Source organism: Mesocricetus auratus, unplaced genomic scaffold, assembly GCF_017639785.1.
Source record: "Mesocricetus auratus isolate SY011 unplaced genomic scaffold, BCM_Maur_2.0 Super-Scaffold_100023, whole genome shotgun sequence".
NCBI classification, from domain to species: Eukaryota; Metazoa; Chordata; class Mammalia; order Rodentia; family Cricetidae; genus Mesocricetus; species Mesocricetus auratus.
Genome location: NW_024429204.1, coordinates 493,115 through 507,079, shown reverse-complemented (window position 1 = coordinate 507,079; position 13,965 = coordinate 493,115). Strand labels below are relative to the sequence as shown.

The following is a 13,965-nucleotide window of genomic DNA, read 5'->3' as shown; positions in this document are numbered from 1 at the left end:
ATGGGTATTTTTCTTTAGTTACCTGGCCTGGCTCTATGACCCTCAACTTGACACAGTTTCCACAGCTTTCAAGAGCTTTCTTTTTCTGAAGAAAGACAAGATCAAGTCCAGAGAGGAAGATGAAATTGCTTCCGTAATAGAGGCCAACGCTGACACCCAGGCTTCTGAGGAAGCAAACATTCCTCCCATTGACAAGTGTTTAATTGGAAATTTTGAGAATTCAGTGTCATATATGCAGATGCAAATGTTTGAAAAGTTGTTCACAGTATAGTTGTGCCAGACAGGCTCCAATGCCAAGCCAGCAAACAGCCTCCCATTTATTCCGTTGGATTCAGCTTCTAACGACATTTCAGGGCTCTCGGAGCCTTGAAAATTTCCACATCCAAAGACCCATCTGTGTTTTCAAAGCAGAATCCTCCTTCCCACATGGGCACACATCAGTCCTTCCCCTGCCAATCTTCCTACTGCTTGTTATGATTTAGAAAAGGAATTAGAAAAATCAGTTGCAAGGTGTTTGCTCCATTTCTAAAAGTATAGGGACAAATGTTCAGTAGCTTTTGGACACCAATAAAAAGTTAGCAACAGATCCCAGTTCCTTTCTCTGAATTAAAATCTTGTCTGTTTTGAGATGTGATTCTGTTATTCCCAGTCCCAGGGTAAGATTGCTTAGAAGCTCAGCCAATAAACAAGTCTACTATAACAGGTGAGCTATAGAGAAGCAGTGCTTCATTGGCAGGGTAAGCAAAAATGGATATTAACAAATGAGCACTGAGGAATTTCTAAGCATCAGCTTATTAATAGTCTGCCTTAAAATATGCAATGTAAAGAATATAAAATTATCATCAATTTTTATATTGTTTTTGCTTTGTCTTTCTGTTACCACATACTCCTTAACTGAAATTGCTAGATGTTGAAAGGTATTATATTTGTGTGTGTGCGCCTGCACACACACGCGCGCGCACACACACACGCGCACGCGCACACACACACACACATACACTTGCATATCCACTCCTGCATATAGGTGATCCTCTTTAGCTAGAGTTACTTGGAGTGATGAGTCACTCAATGCAGATGCTGGAAACCAAAGATCAAGAGTAGCAAGTACTCTCAACCACTGAAATATGTCTGCAGCCTGAGGAAATTTTAAATGTTTAAAGCCCCAAACTGGGTGTATACATTAAGAACATTTATCATGTATCAAAAGTATTTAATTAAAGAAGAGAATCTACCATTCTAGCATAACGCTAGTGTGAAAAACAGGGAAGAGAAATCTGAAGTCAAGTATAGGGATAAACAACTCATGAGGAGAGCCCAACATTGCCTGTACCTCCACTTTCCTCTGCAACATAAAACGTTTGCAAGGCACTGTTCCTGTCCTTAACACAAGGAGTAAAAACCAACAAGCTGAAAACCAACAACTTTCTCTGGCTAATCAGAGGACTAAAGGGCAAACCAACATTGTAAGATTAAAGAGGTGGGCAAATCCAGAGTCACAGTTGAGATTTTATTCTCTTGGACCACAGCCACTGGAGCCATGAGCAGGTAGGAACATGGAAATGGCAACTTTGAAGAGTTGCTGGAAGATGAGTCTAACATACAATACAGTGAAAAGTGAGCCGCTCCTGGAGCCCTGGTCTTGGTGAAGAATATATCCAGAATTTGGGGGGATCAGAAAGCAACTACAGTGAAGAGGACCAGAGATCAGATTCCCATCACTAAATTTAAAAAGCCACAAATGATGTCACATTCCTTTAATCCCATTGGTGGAGAGGCAGAAACAAGAGGGCCATGGGGTAGTTGCTGGCCAGTCTAGTCAAGTCAGTGAGCGCCAGGCTCAATTAGAGACCCTGTCTCAAAAACAAAGAGTCACTGAGGAAAACACTCAACATCAATATATGACCTCTGCATTCACCTTGACATTTGCAAGAACCCCGTCCCTGACACATGCCCCACTAAAACTTCTCTACACAAATAAGCATATAATTGGATATCTGCCAATCAGGTACATATTTTGTTATTTTTCTGTTGCTGTGATAATTTCAAATAAAGATGGGGTATATTTTGACTTGCAGTTCAAGGATGAAATCCATCATGGAATGGAAAGTTATGAAATGGCATACCCTGAGGCAAACCCTCACTCCAGTCCCTGGAATGGGGCTGCCCCCAGCTATGGTGTGTGTTCTACCTCAATTAACCTAATCTGCATAATCCCTCACAGGTGTGCCTGGAGGTCCGTCTCCTAGGCAAGTCTCAAAGAATCATAAATAGTCCTTTCTTTACAGCGTGTGTGTGTGTGTGTGTGTGTGTGTGTGTGTGTGTGTGTGTGTGTGTGTGTTAGCAGTATGATGTAATGGCCTTTGCTTTGGGAAATAGTTGCTGCGCACATCAGGACGGGGGTTTGGATGCCCAGAACCCACGATCACAGGGTAACGTGAAAGATGTGAGATTAGTGGCCACTTATTCTCCCAGGAAAGGGATGTGACTAGAATTTAGAAAGATCTCATAGAATGGCTGGGTTTTTTTTTTTAACTATGTTTTAAGGCCTAAAGGCTCACAGGAAAGAAAACAATATTCCAAGCAAAGGGAACCACAGAGGCAAGAGGACAGAGGTGAACATGGGCTTGGCATTCCTAGAGGGATGTGGGGGGGGGGGGTCCAGCACAGATGCAGAGAGGATGAGACCGCGCACCACTGGGTACAAATGGTTCTTGAATGCCAACCTACTTGGACCTTGGTTACCCATCCCATCCATACCCTAGTCTGATGGGGGATGTCCTTCTGTGTATATGGATCTCTTATGGGTTGATGAATAAAACGGTGATTGTCCAGTAGCCAGGCTGGAAGTACAGGCGGGGCTATCAGACGAGGAGAATGAGAGAGAGGCCGCCAGAGAGATGCCATGCCGCTGAAGGAGTAACATGCTGGATTTCGGGTAAGCTACAGCCTTGTGGCAATACATAGATTAGTAGAAATGGGTTAATAATTAAGAGAGAGCTAGCCAATAGGAAGCCTGTGCCATCGTCCAAACAGTGTAATAATTAATATAGCATCTGTGTGTTTATTTAGCCCCAAAGGGCCTTGGGACCAGGCTGAGCAGAACCTTTGACTACATTAGTTTCTTGACACATAGTCCTTCTGTGTAGCCTAGGCTGGTCTCTAACCTGAGATCCTCCTGCCTTAGCTTCCTAGGTGCTGGGATTATATGGATGTGTACCCTTTACCTGGCTTTTATATTTTCTTCAAAGAAGAAATATGACTGGACTCTTAAAAGAGAAAGTAGCTGTAGCAAGAATGTTTTATAAGAATTGGAGTGGAGAGAGCCAGGAGAACAAAGGATCATGGGAGACCCTGTTGCTGTGGGCCACGGGAAACAAGGCTAAGTTTGGGATATTCTTAGAAATTAGAGTGGGCACGATTTAATAATGGCTAAATATGGAAAATAAAGCATAAAATACTTCTGAGGCCTTTGTACTGCATAAATCGGCAAATGAAGATGCCATTGGTGAGAGTAATTCTTACAAAATGAGAGGATATTCTGGGAGAACAGGGGTAGCTGCACCTGTGGACCATTCAAGCTGAGTGTCCAGTGTACATCCTATAGTCCAGCTGTACTGGAGGGCACCTCCAGTCTAAAATGACACATCTATTTGACAGAGCAGGTAGGAGTAAAAGAAAAAAGCAGACCTGACTAATGACAGTATATTACATTTTAGGTGGAGTTCTAATCCTTCTGTCAGAGCCAGTGAAGGAGGAAAGGCTGGAAACTGGGGTGTCACCAAACGTCATCAAGAGAGAGTGAAACTTCTGGACGTGGTGGCTCAAGCCTGCAATCCCATTACTAGGGAAGCAGAGACAGGAGGATTGCAGGTTTGAGCCTAGTCTGGGCTACCCAGGGAGAGTCCATTAAAAAACAAACAAACAAAATAAAATAAATAAAAATCGATGAGAAACTGAAGGATTGGAGAAACAGGCATGGTGCAAAGGAGTACATATTAGGAAGTAGGGAAAGTGGAGGAGAGAGCTATGGGTGAAAACAGTAAAGGATTTTTTTTCAGAACACAGGTAAGCAACTAGCTTCCTCTTCTAGTAACTGCTCTCCTAACGGCAACAGAATTGCAAACTCTTCTCATCTTCATCATCAGTTGGTTAACAGAGACAAATAAGAGAGTTATCTGAGATGTGGGTGCTGACAGGGAGGTTGCTCTTCCTTTGCAGAAAAGGAACTGATTGGAAGGTTTTGCACTGAGTGAAGAATGGCAGAGAGGGACGATAGGATAAAAAAAAAAGCGAGAGAAGGGAGAAGTTTGATTTTTATTAGGAGACGTTTTTCTGAACATTTATTTGATAAAGTCTCTGACAAACTGTTAGCAAGGAAAAAGACCAAGAGAGTATGATTTGGTGTAGTAGTATCAGGTGTTAGTATTCAGGCATCTGTACTGGCCTGCCCTTGAAGTTCTGACAGATTACGCCATCAGCTGCAGCCACTGAGAGCACCACCTGTGCACATTCACTATGCTCCCTTTTAAAAGGGCCCCGCCCACCTCCCATCTTCCTTCTTCCCTTCTTTCCCTCCCTCCCTCCCTCCTTCCTTCCTACCTTCCTTCCTTCCTTCCTACCTTCCTACCTTCCTTCCTTCCTTCCTTCCTTCCTTATTTCTGTCTGTCCCCCACCTCTCTCTGCCTCTCTTTTCTCTTCTGCGGCTCCTGTCTCCAAAGGCCAGTCTCTCCCTCCCCCTCCCCCCTTTCCCATTCCCTTTCCCTTAATTAAAAAAAAAAAACTCCTCCAAGTAAGTTCTGTTGCATAGTATCTTTTTCCTCTTTTTAAACGTTACAACATCAGGCTGTATCAGCAAAGTACCTTACACACAAAGAACACCTTTGCATTTGCTGCAGGAACAATCTGAAGATGTTGCAGCTGGATACTAAGTACCTTTCTTGTATAAACTAAAACTTTAAAACTATGGTGCCTATGTAGTGAGAGATCCACCACGTCCACACCTGTGACCCCGCCCACACCTGAAGCTCCTTCTGTAAGTGAATTCTCCCTTGAAATAACTTATATTTAACCTATATTTGAACCTAGACCCGTGAACCGTTATCTGTGCCTCTGCATGCCTACACTTTGCCTCAGCCCCCACGGCTGGAAGAAATTCACAGCCTTTTAGTCCAAGGCAACATCTATTATCTCAGAGCCTTGCTTTGCCTTGGAACTTTTTGCTGTGTGTTCCCTCTAACTCTGCCAACCACGTCAAGTGAAAAACTAAAGCAGACAGCATTTGGAGGTCAGCAGAGTCAAGGGCCCTAGGAAGAAGGGCAGTGACTGGAAGGATTTCTAGTTCCAGTACTGGATGCTCATGAAAGGTGGTATTTAGAGACTGTGAAAAATCAAATGATATTTACAGTGCAATGTGGGTTTCCAGCATAAAAACACTCTGCCTCAATCTTAAGCAAGGAAGATAACCCTTTTATGAATTGAACAATCACGCTAGTAACATTTTTTTTAGTGAACAATCGCTCAGTGGTAGATAGTGTGGATAAAATCAAGACTACTAGTACTGAATTTGCTTAAGGTAAGATAGACCTGTAGATTGCATGTATATAGTTGTGAAGACTTAGATAGCAAGTATTAAGGGGATGGTCTAGTTCTGAATCTCTGGATATTAAAGACCTTCTAAAATACACTGAACATGATGATTTTCAGTTAAAGGCATCTACTTACCTTCACTGCTTGGCAAGCATCTACAATTAAGGCACTGAGCAATATAAAACTCCATTCGGAAATAGGAAGACGAGTGTAAGTCTGTGGGAAGTACCCACAGGAGACAGCCATACATGCAAATTCATCCATACAGTGGGCAGACACAAGGAAACCAGAAGCTCCTATGGTCCTTGAATTCATAAAGTAAATTATTTACATGTGTCTGTGTGGTATGGGTGTTTGCATGTGTATGTGTGCATGTTCATGCCTGTATAAGTTCAGGGTTGATAATATGCAGAATCTTCCTCCATCTCTCTACCTTATTCACTGAGGTAGTGCCCAAAGCTCTGCAGCAAAGACAACTTTGGAACACGCAGGAGATATCCAGCTTGCCCCAGGGAGCCCCTATCTCTGTCTTCCAAACCCTGGAATTATAGGCATGCTACTACACCTACCCTGCATTACCATTTGGCATAATTAACTATGTGGTACTTCACTCTCTTGCTCAAACTCAGTAGTCTATTTATTCTTCATCTGGCATAGAGCACACACTCGGTAGACGGTCGGGATATTAATGTTCACCGAATAAAATAGTAACTAAAGAGAAACACACCAGCCAGTCCTACTACGTTGTTACGTTAACAGAGAGCAGCCCGTGTGAACGGAGTGGTTCACACCTGTAATCCCAGAATTTGGGAGGCTGAGGCAAGTGCAGGTTGCAGCAAGGTTGAAGGCAGCCCTGGCTACACAGTGGGTTCCTGAGCAGTTGGAGTACAGAGTGGAAAATTGTGCTAAAACAGAACAGGAATGGCGTGAAAACAGAAAAAGGAGGGAGGGGTGAGGGAACAACGAAGGGGAGGAGAGAAAGCAGAAATGGGGGAAGGAAGGATCTGCAGAAATGAAGAGAGAGGACTAACCGACAATGGCAAGCACACGAATGGATTATTTGTTTTTAAAAGCTAAGTGGTTTAGGGAAAGTGGAAGTGGGGGGAGAAAGTACATTTTAAAGCTCTAGCTCCAGGGCAAGTAATAAAAGTTTTTGCTTTAAATTTTTTTTCATAATATTGTGAGCAAGAGGAAAGTCTATTCCATCATACCAGCCTCCAGGGCAGAAAGCATCAGCCTCCTGAGCTAAATCAAACTGGCATGGGCTCTCAGATTTCCAGGCAGCTACCACTGGTCTCTGCCTTCCATGAGGCTAAACCTGGCAGACAAAAGGATGCAAAATAAATTTCCACTTATTTTATGGGGCCACTTTTTTTTGCTCTCATCAATTAATTACAAAGGTCCTGCAAGCCCATCTTCCGTTCCCACTGTTCCCTATGAGGATGCTGGCAAGCAGCCTCTCACCAGAGACACAAAACTAGCTAGTGCGAGCATGTGCGTGTACGTGCGCATGCACACACACACGCACACACACACACACACACACACACAGACACACACCAAGGTGAATATGTGGAAATCATAGGACAACTTGCAGAATCAACTCTCTCTTTCTACACCAGGGATTTAACTCAGGTCATCAGGGTTGTTAGTAAGGTCAAAAGGAGTTTCAGTTGTACCTTGCTCTTAGGTTTATGGTGAGGATTAAATGGGGCAATATAAGTAAGAAGTTTAAATAAACAGTAAAGTGTGTGGCCAGCGAACCATAAATATCAACCTTGAACATTTCATATGTGAATGACACAAGACCCCACAATGGGCTCCTTGGAAAAAGAGCCTAAGAAAATCAGTCTTTTTCACCAAGTAAAACATTTACCAGATACACTTGAAATAAGCAGTTAACATGGATTTTTATTTTTGGACTATCTGTTTGTTAAACATAGTATGCAAAGGAATAGTCTAATATTTAGATAAAATGCTTTCTTAAGTGTCCCCTAAAAATATCCAAGGTCCTTCCAGCTCTAAAATGTGTGATCTATGATAAACATTCATAATGAAATGATTTTCTGGAAATCATGGCATTACCTGACCTGGTTGACTGGAAACAACTGAGACACAGCCTGGGAGCCTGTAACAGCACAAAAGAAAATACCACCCTCTTTTCTCTACCAATGGAAAATCTCAGTCAGTCTCTGCCTGCAAGTGTGGTAAAGAAAGCAAGTGAGTTATAATCTACAGAGAAGGAAGCAAGGCAAGACTCTCGGAATCCCGAGCAGAGGAGAGGAAGTATGCAGAACTCTCTGAAATCATTCAAAACTTCACCTTCAACCAAAGAACATCAAGAAGTTTGGCTAAGTAGCATCATTTTAGAGATTAAAAAAATAAAAAACAGGTGATGGGACAATGGTTCAACTTGTAAAGTGCTTACCAGGCAATCCCAACGCCCACATCAAAGCCTGGTGCAACGGTGCATGTCTGTGACCCCAACAGTGGACCTCACTGGCCAACTGATCTAGCTGAATCAGTGACCTCTGGGTTCATGGAGATAGGTGCTATCTCAGTAGCCTAAGGAAGAAAACCCTTGAGGAAGGTATCTGATGTTGACTGCTGGCCCCCACAGGCCCATACACACCTGCATACGCATACACACACACACACACACACACACACACACACACACACGGGGTGGGGGGAGGGAGGAAAGGAGAGAGGGGAGAGAAACACACACACACATACACACATACACACACACACACACACACACACACACACGGTGTGGGGGGAGGGAGGAAAGGAGAGAGGGGAGAGAAACACAGAGAGAGAGAGAGACAGAGAGAGAGAGAGAGGTTAAAATCTAAAGAGATCAAGTGACAAACTAAGGTCACCTAGTTTTTTGTTTGTTTTTTTTGGGGGGTGGGGGTATTTTGTTTTTCGAGTTTCTTATTATGTATACAGTATTCTACCTACAGGCCTGAAGAGGGCGCCAGATCTCATTATAGATGGCTGTGAGCCACCATGTGGTTGCTGGGAATTGAACTCAGGACGTCTGGAAGAGCAGCCAGTGCTCTTAACCTCTGAGCCATCTCTCCAGGCCAGGTCACCTGGTTCTTGTGGAACATGGAATCCAGGAAACAAAACTGCAGCAGTGGCCAACTGTGTTAAAGCAGTCTTTATGTGTTGTGCACACAGATAAATTAGTTATTTTTCTTCCTCGTTGGGACACAATTAGCTTTCCTCATTCACCTGCAACTCAACCAGCCCGTGCCTGAGGTAAACAGACATTGCCTGGTTTTACAGACAAGGCAGTGACATGGTTCTCCCTTTAAACGTATCCTTGCACTTTGTAAATACATTAAATATTACAGTAACAGTGATGCCTCACAACCAAAAGCAGGGGAGAACAAATTACAAGCAAGAAACGGCTCAGGTGACTTTTGATTTAAGCAAACAGGTGTACTCAAGTCAGCAAAAGTAGGTAACAGGGTTCGCGGGTCTGGTGATAATTTAACAACCACACAGAACCAAACTCCTCTCAATGAACCACAATCAGAGACTGCAAAACTCCCAAGAAAACAGAGTTGAAAGCCTGCGTGTCCGATGTCTCCACTTCATCTGTCCAATTCACTCAGTCAGTTCCTCTTCGCAGTCATTTATTAGTTATTAAGTGTGAGTGTTATTAAGTGTGAAAACTCAGACACTGGCAACTCAAAAAAGGGGGGGGAGCTTTTCACACTCTAATTGCAATAACGAGGTAGAAAGTGAAAGAACCCCCCCCAAAGCGCCCCCACCCTACCCTGGTAAAGCCTCTAGGCAGCTGGGAGAGCATTCAGACGGGCTGAAGGCCACTGCTAGGCAGATGAGGGACAGGACAGGGGCTCTTGGGGGAAGGGCTGCGGTGACAGGCACCAGCAGTTGGGCAGTCCCAGGCCTTGGCTGGTGGCTCTTGCAGCCCTATCAGGAAGCTCACTGCAACCGGGCCTGCTGGCCTCAGCCCGCCCACCCGCCTTCCCGGGGGAAAAGCCGGTGGGCCACCGCCCGGGTGCACGCACCTGGTCCCGAGGCTCTGCGGAGCAGCGGCGCGGTCACACCCTGGTGAGGCCTGCAGAAGACCGGGTTGCGTCCGGGGGAGGGGGGGGGCGGGAACGGGAAGGCTGCTCCGGTCGCTCTGGGCGAGCAGGAAGGGCTTCCGAGGCCACAGGAGCTGCCCACCGCCCCACCCCGCGCGCCCTGGGTCTGCAAGCCTGACTCCTTCGAGCGCTGAGGGGTCTCCCCCTCGTCAGTGGCCCGGGAAGATGGTGCAACCCTTCCCCGGGAAGGACCCGACCTGGACTGGTGTCTGTCTCCCTGAGCCTGGCTTAGACCAAGTGGGGTCCTCAAGGCCTGGCTTCTGGAAGTCTTGCCCAGGGAACTCCTCCCCAAGGGAACAGTTGTTTTTTTACCCCGTGCTGGTAAGAATCTAGCACTAAGAAGGCCCCAAGCAGGCAAGGAGGTCGCCCAGGACTTTGAGACTTAGCAAGGGCTAGTAGTATTAAAAAATAAACAAATAAGTAAATATCCCCAGGTTATTTGGTTATTTTTCTCCCTTCCTGCAAGGTTGGAGGACTATAAGAAAGGAGTCGACTGTGGAAGTTAGAGGACATGATCCGGTCTAGGTGATCAGAAAGTCCTTTGTCCGTTTAGGCATTATAAGGCGTCCAGGAAAGAAATATGCTTTACTGCCCACGAAGCATGTGTGCACGTAAGTTTAACGTACTGTGTTTTAGTTAAGTCCAAATTCCCTTGCTTAGCCCGACTCTCGCCAAAGTTGTCTTGGTGAAATACTTCGTAGTTCCTGCCTCTCCTCTTAAAAACTTAGGCATGTTGGGTGTGTGTGTGTGTGTGTGTGTGTGTGCGTGTGTGTGTGCGCGCGTGTGTGCGTGTGTGTGCGTGCGTGCGTGCGTGCGTGCGTGCGCGCGCTGTGTTTCTCAGAACCCAGAAGATGGAGACAGGGGGATCACGCGTTCGAAGGCCAGCCTCGGCTGCCTAAAGAGATGCTGAGAAAAAGAAAACTCACATGCTTGGAAAAACAAGGGGGAAAAATCAAACATACCCAATGAACATTCAGAGTCCTTTCATCTATGTGCACGCAACTCTCCAATAACGGTTCCTCCTAAACGTTTACTAGTGCTGTAGTGTCCCACACAGTGTCACCTCTGTGGGCTCTCCAAGGGTCTTCACAACATGGTCCTAGCTGGCCTTTCCACAAAAGGTCATATACAGCACCACCTGGTTACATTTTTTCCTGAAACTATCTTAGATGAAGAACAAGTTGTATTAGTCCCAATCTCTTATAACTGTTATTTTTGTAAAATGCAATAAAAAAGTTTAGCAAAGGTAAATTAAAAACTGTAAAATGAAAAACTCTAGTTTTTGTTTAAAAAAATTTAAAAAAAAAAAACAAGCATACTGGTTGCAATAAGTAGAACATTGCCCTCTTTTACATTTCTAGCTGGAGAGGTCAAGCCACACAACTGATGAAGTCAAAGTCAACATTCTAAACTGAACGGACTTGGTTTCAGAGTCCATCTACGGAAAAATACTGTGCTGGTCCCTTTTCCATGAAGCCTTCCCATTAGCTGATGGGAGTTAATTACTCCATCTAAAACCCTCTGTTGTAACTGCCTTCCCCCCCCCCTCCATACACACACTGGTTTTCATCTTATTCCCGTCTGTTTCAGAGCTGCTAAATTTCTGACACAGTGACATCAGTTATGTCCCCATACCTCCTATCACTGCTCTCTCTGACTGAAACACCCTGGTGGCTCTGAACTTGGCTCATAGAAGCCACTGAAAGCAGCGCTCATTCTTTGGGCTACTACTCTCTTCTGGGCTTACTTCATGCTAGGATTATTTGCTACATCCTCATCCCCTGCTAAGCCATTTGCCGTTTGATGCGTTCATTTACCTTACTAGTATAGTTTTGGGTCTGCACCGTGCCCACCACAAAGCTCTCTTCTTGCACACTTGGTCTGCAGCTGGTGGTTTTGCTTGGGGAGATGCTGCAAATTTCAGCAGGTTGGAAAAGCCAAATCACTCTGTGCGTGCTTTGGAAGGTTATACCCATAATTCCTTCTGAGTTCTCTGCTCCCGTCTCCCTCCTCTCCTCCGTGCTTCTCACTGCAATGTTATGTCCAAGTACACAGAGCCAAGCAACCGTGAACTGAATCCTTGGAAACCGTAACTAAATAAACTCTCCCTCTTTTTGTTTGTTCTCTCGGGTATTTTTGTCACAGCTTCTTAAAATTCATTGATACACTTAGTAAGAATGGTTACACTTATTTATATAGACAAATATTCACCGGCATATAGCATATCCACTACATGCTGAGTACTGAAAACAATGTCTGACATGCTACCCATCATAGGCACTAAATACAGGCTTGTTCTAAGTCCTAAGCTGACCAGAGTATCACAAGGATATGGTACAGGTGATTGGCAAAGCCAAGTGAGAGCAGATTGGTGAAATAACAATCCTAGTAGCCACCCATTCCTCTAGTCCCAGAAGTGAACAGCTCTAGAGGAGACAGCAAGTTAGACATAAAGCACTAAGCTAGTAGAAAACCCAAGGTGATAATACCTGTCACCCAAGTCAAGACCAACGTGTGAGCTGGTCTAAACCCCATGATAATGCTGTTCTTAACTACAGTGAATCTATGGGTGATAGAACTGAGTGTTCATGCTAAAGTAACTGAGGATTCCAATGTTAAATCAGATTACCCCACCTAAAATCAAATAAATAAAGAGTATTCTGGATGGTGGCCCTGTTTTCACAAGAATTGCTCAATGTTTATTTTGAAAATCCTATTCTATAATTATTTGATTAGCCTTTTAGTTTTCCCAGAAGTATCAAATCCAGCACTTTTTTTTTTCCAAGACAGGGTTTCTCTGTGTAGCCTTGGCTATCCTGGAACTTGCTCTGTAGACCAGACTGGCCTGAAACTCACAGACATCTGCCTGTCCCTGCATCCTGAATGCTGGGATTAAAAGCATATACCACCACCGGCAAGCAATTACATTTTTTTATTTTAAATTTTATGGGTGTTTTGCCTGCATGTATGTCTGTGTGATGGCATTGGATCCTGGAGTTACAGGCAGTTGTGAATTTCCATGTGGGTGCTAGGAATTGAACCTGGATCCTCTTGAAAAGCAGTCAGTGCTCATAACTGCTGAGCCCTCTCTCCAGCCCCTGAAATCCAGCACTATTTATTTATTTATTTAATCTGTTAGAAGATGTTGGTATACCTTTAAAATACACTGACAGTATGGTATCCTCTAAACTACCAGTCACAAAAGTTAAGCCTGAATCTCCAAGTCCATAGCGTGTTACATTAAAATTTACAACTTGTCCATTAACGTTCATTTCAGCACTATTATCAGTAGCTAATTTATGGAACCAAGCCATGTGTCTGTCAACAGAGGAACTAATAAAAACATGCTATATATACACATAATGGACATTTTCAGCCATAGAGAATATTGAAATTAGGTCATTTTCAAGAGCATTGATATAGTTGGAGCTAAGTATGCTAAGTTACTGCTCAGAAAACCAGACATTAATATTCATTCTCTTGTCTGTGTTCCCTAGATGTTACATGGATACGTATATGAAAATAGAAATGAAATTTTTTAGTAGAACAAAGAAGACAAATTTAAAGAAAGAGTGACAGTCAGAGGAGTGCATGTGTGGGCTCAAAGGACACCATATATTTGTATGAAATGTGACCCAGCACCGTGAACAGTGAATAAATGCCAATGGATAAAATAAAAATAATTTTTAAATATAAAAAGTAAAAATTTACAAGTGTGTAGCCACACAGGTGAAAACAATGAAGCTAATCTCTGAGGAAATGTGCATTTTAAAAAATTAAATAGCTTTCATATTTGAAAGATATCATGAAAGGAAAATGCCTGATAAGAAGCAAACATTCAGTATTAACTAATACCCAGACGCTACTGAGCATCTAAAAAAGCAGAGTCAATGATAAATATTTTCATAGAAGTTGACAAATATAATTATAATATCAAAAGTGGTGTGGATTTCCTCAGGGGCAGTGACTTTCTGGACAATGGGCTTTAAACTGAATAAATGGGATCGTTTAAAACTTGTGATTTTCCTATATGTGGTTCCTGACGCATCATTGCTCAAGTATTTTCGAGCCTGTGATAACGTGACGTGATACTAATTCTGAAAAGTCCATACTTTAAATTCCTTTACTCTGGGTTGCAATATGTGGTCTGACACTCGATAGGAATGCTGGATACAAACAGCAACTCTGGCTGGGCGGTGGTGGCGCACGCCTTTAATCCTAGCACTCGGGAGGCAGAGGCAGGCGGATCTCT

The 13,965-nt window shown here is 43.7% G+C and overlaps 1 protein-coding gene and 2 long non-coding RNA genes across 6 annotated transcripts in view; 1 reads left to right on the top strand and 2 right to left on the bottom strand.

Annotated features, from left to right (window-relative positions):
• Cpq (carboxypeptidase Q) overlaps positions 1-11,715 on the bottom strand; it is a 400,249-nt gene extending 388,534 nt beyond the window's left edge. The window contains exon 1 of one of the 4 annotated variants that reach the window (XM_040730419.1): positions 11,531-11,715. In XM_040730419.1, the coding sequence (XP_040586353.1) occupies positions 11,531-11,689 (159 nt within the window). In that variant the 5' untranslated portion in view covers positions 11,690-11,715. The remainder of the gene's footprint in view (positions 1-11,530) is intronic. The other 3 variants (XM_040730420.1, XM_040730421.1, XM_005072658.4) reach the window with 3 other exon arrangements.
• On the bottom strand, positions 8,014-10,005 carry LOC121133634. The gene is made up of 2 exons (XR_005870559.1): positions 9,636-10,005; positions 8,014-8,218 (listed from the first exon to the last, which is right to left on the bottom strand). It is a non-coding gene; the product is annotated as an uncharacterized LOC121133634 (long non-coding RNA).
• Positions 10,195-11,831, top strand: LOC106021347. Its single transcript, XR_002383292.2, has 2 exons — positions 10,195-10,324; positions 11,075-11,831. It is a non-coding gene; the product is annotated as an uncharacterized LOC106021347 (long non-coding RNA).
• The last annotated feature ends 2,134 nt before the right edge of the window (positions 11,832-13,965 follow it).